Source organism: Hipposideros armiger, unplaced genomic scaffold, assembly GCF_001890085.2.
Source record: "Hipposideros armiger isolate ML-2016 unplaced genomic scaffold, ASM189008v1 scaffold_1184, whole genome shotgun sequence".
In the NCBI taxonomy this organism is placed as follows: domain Eukaryota; kingdom Metazoa; phylum Chordata; class Mammalia; order Chiroptera; family Hipposideridae; genus Hipposideros; species Hipposideros armiger.
In genome coordinates this window covers 83,532-86,922 of record NW_017732534.1, presented here as the reverse complement: position 1 = coordinate 86,922, position 3,391 = coordinate 83,532, and the positions used below count along the sequence as shown (strand labels likewise).

Genomic DNA, 3,391 nt, shown 5'->3' with positions numbered 1-3,391 from the left:
TAGTCAAAAATTATATATGTCATTGTATGATCTATATAAAAGGCACATATATATGCCTAAAATAGGTATAATTACTTTATCTAGAAAATAATGATCAGTTTTAATTAAATTATACTTATGCTATGAACGTTTTAAAAAAATAGACCTCCAGTGACTCACCTCAGGAAAGAACACTTGTCTGTCTTGTAAAGGAATATTTTCAGTTCATACAACAATGTGTTTTCTAGTTATGATAATTGGTTATATTATTTTAAGCCAGTATCTAGTATTCCCTGAAGTATCCCTCTGAGAAGTGGATCAAAGGCACTCAAAAAGTTTCAACCAGTGATTAGTCAGTCTATTATGGTTCACTGAGTAGAAAAAAATACCTCTTTTCTTCCCCTCCCCTCCCTCCCTACCTCCCTTTTTTTTCTTCTTTGAGAAGATGTTTGTAAGACTTTTTGACCAAAAGGAACATTTTACAGGAAAGATATTATTATACCAGTGTTAAAGGTGAGCAAACTGAGAATCAGTAAGGTTAACTGACTTTCCACATGCCCCAAAATAACTAGTGGAATTAGGCCACAGACTCTTTTAACTTCCTATTTCGATTCAAAATACCTTATTATAGGACAACTCCCCAAAAAGGTTAGTAAAAAACTACAAAACCCACAATACTCTTGTCATAATGATATGGCTCTACTTAATATCTTCTTTAGAGATTTACGTTTCCATTCTGGGAAACAGTCTTAATATATGAGCTATTTTTCCTAGTTTGAGGAACATCAATCTATTTCAGAGATTTTAAGCTCTTTTTCTCTATTTTTTTGCATTTAAAAACATTTGAAAATCTCAAAGATTATAAATTTCCTTCTCACAAAAATGTATATACACTCATGTAGACAAAATTTTGCATACCATTTTTAAAGATTCATTTTTGTAAAAGTAATCAAGGAGACAAAGGGAGCTACCTAGAAGATACACATATATTAATAGCCTTTTAGTAGTACATGTAAGACCCCTAAAGCCGAAGATTTGTTAGATGCAAAAAGTGAAAAATCTTCACCTAAATGGTATGAAATTATATGGATAAGATTAAATTTACTTTTAACCATAAATTTTAGTACTGTTTCAATCTTGTAATTTCTTAAAGAAAATATGGGTACACAAAAACACTTAAAAATTCTACTTATACTGTACAAAGGAAAACAATTAAAACCTCACAATTTTCTCCAAAATTTAGACAGTATAATATGTTATGAATGTAAGGCTTTGAGAGGAACATTGTGAAAACTTGAGATCTCATAGTCCTGACCCAAACAAAAACAGACATACCACAAAATTTAATTTTTTTGAAGGTAAAAATGGCATTCACTTTTTATGAAAGAGAAGATGTTTCACCATCCCTGCCAAAATTTTGGGTAATTGTGCAGCAATAACTTCAGACATCATTTCAGGAAATTCAACACTCAGTGCCCGGGACTGGATAAATGTATTCAAGCAGTACAGGTGAAGTTGTTTGACAAGCTGTTGGTTTAACAAATAAATAAGAAGCATGTAAGAAAAGTAATAAATTCATATGCTATTCATTCAAACATGGCAACTTATTTTTCTAACAATATAAATACTTGTCAAGATGTTTTCTTCTTACCAAAATGAAAATAACTCCCTTCACTGTCTAGAATAATAGTATGTAAAATATTACATACTCATGATGAAATGTTCTGATAGGATGAAAAGATTTTTAAAAAATGAAAGTAATTGATAATCCCACAGGATAACCAATGTGAACATTTTGGTGTATTTCTTTCAAATTTTTTTTTTCTTTTTATACATGTACACAGACATAGCCAGGTATATATATATATACAGTATGCACACATTCATATATATTTTCAAAAATTCAATTACTGTATAAAGCCTCTTAATCTAGCTTAATCTAGCTTATTCACATCACATTGACTCTTCCTATGGCAATAGAAAGTCAACATAATTCATTTTAATCTAATTTTTATTTTTGTCAAAGTAATTCATGTGCATAATTTTAAAAGTCATAGTACTGCAAGACTTATAACAACAAAAACAGCAGCAACACAACTATATGCCAACAAACTGGACAAACCAGAAGAAATGGAAAAGATTCTTAGAAACTTACAAACTTCCAAGACTGAATCAGAAAGAAATAGAAAATCTAAACAGATCAATTTCTAGTAAAGAAATTGAATCAGTAATAAAAAACCTAATGAAGAAAAGCCCAGGGCCAGGTGGCTTCACTGGTGAATTTTACTGAACATTTAAAGAATTAACAGCAATACTTCTTAAACACTTCCAAAAATCAAAGAGGAGGGAACAACACAAAGACCCCAAATAACTAAAGAGATCCTGACCAAGAAGAACAAAGCAGGAGACATTACACTTCCTAATTTCAAGCTATGCAATAAAGTTATAGTAATTAAAACAGTGTGGTCCTGGCATAAAAACAAATAAACCATTGGGATAAAATCAAGATCCCAGAAATAAACCCAAGCATATGTGGTCAACTAATATTTGACTGGGGGAACCAAAAATACTCAATAGAGAAAAGACAGTCTGTTCCATAAATGGTACTGGGAAAACTGGATATTCACATGTAAAAGAATGAAAGTTGACCCTTATCTTACACCACTTACAAAAATTAACTTGAAATGAATTAAAGACTTATATGTAAGACCTGAAACCATGAAACTCCTAGAAGAAAACCTAGGAAAAGTGCTTGGGTCTTGGTAATGATTCTTTGGAAATCACAACTAAAGCACGAGCAACAAAATAAATAAACAAGGGGACTATATCAAACTAAAAAGCTTATGTACAGCAAAAGAAACCATCAACAAAGTGAACACATAACCTAAGGAATTGGAAAAAAAATATTTCCAAACCATGTATCAGGTAAGGGGTTATTATCCAAGATATATAAAGAACTCATATAACTCAATAGCAAAAAAACAAATTATCCACTTAAAAAATAGGCAAAAGACCTGAATAGACATTTTTACAAAGAAAATATCTATGAGTGGCCAACAGGCAATATGAAACTATGTCACTAGGGAAATGCAAATGTAAACCATAGTAGGATATTACCTTATGCCTATTAGAATGGCCATGATTAAAAAGACAAGTGATAAATACTGCAAGGATGTGGAGAAAAGGGAACACTTGTACACTGTTGGTGGGATTGGAAATTCATACAGCCGCTATGGAAAACAGCTTGGAGGATCCTCAAAAAATAAGAAATAAAACTACCACATGATCTAGCAATTCCACTTCTGGGAATATATCCAAAAGAACCAAAAACACTAACTCAAAAATATATCTGCATCCCCATGTTCATAGCAGCATTATTTACAAGAGCTAAGACATGGAAACAACCTAAGTG

The 3,391-nt window shown here is 31.3% G+C and overlaps 1 protein-coding gene across 2 annotated transcripts in view; it reads right to left on the bottom strand.

Annotated features, from left to right (window-relative positions):
• Positions 1-900: 900 nt before the first annotated feature.
• The window catches only part of PGR (progesterone receptor), an 82,740-nt gene continuing 80,249 nt past the window's right edge, over positions 901-3,391 (bottom strand). Inside the window, exon 8 of one of the 2 annotated variants that reach the window (XM_019632833.1) lies at positions 901-1,506. In XM_019632833.1, coding sequence (XP_019488378.1) covers positions 1,351-1,506 — 156 coding nt within the window. In that variant the 3' untranslated portion in view covers positions 901-1,350. The remainder of the gene's footprint in view (positions 1,507-3,391) is intronic. The other variant, XM_019632834.1, reaches the window with a different exon arrangement.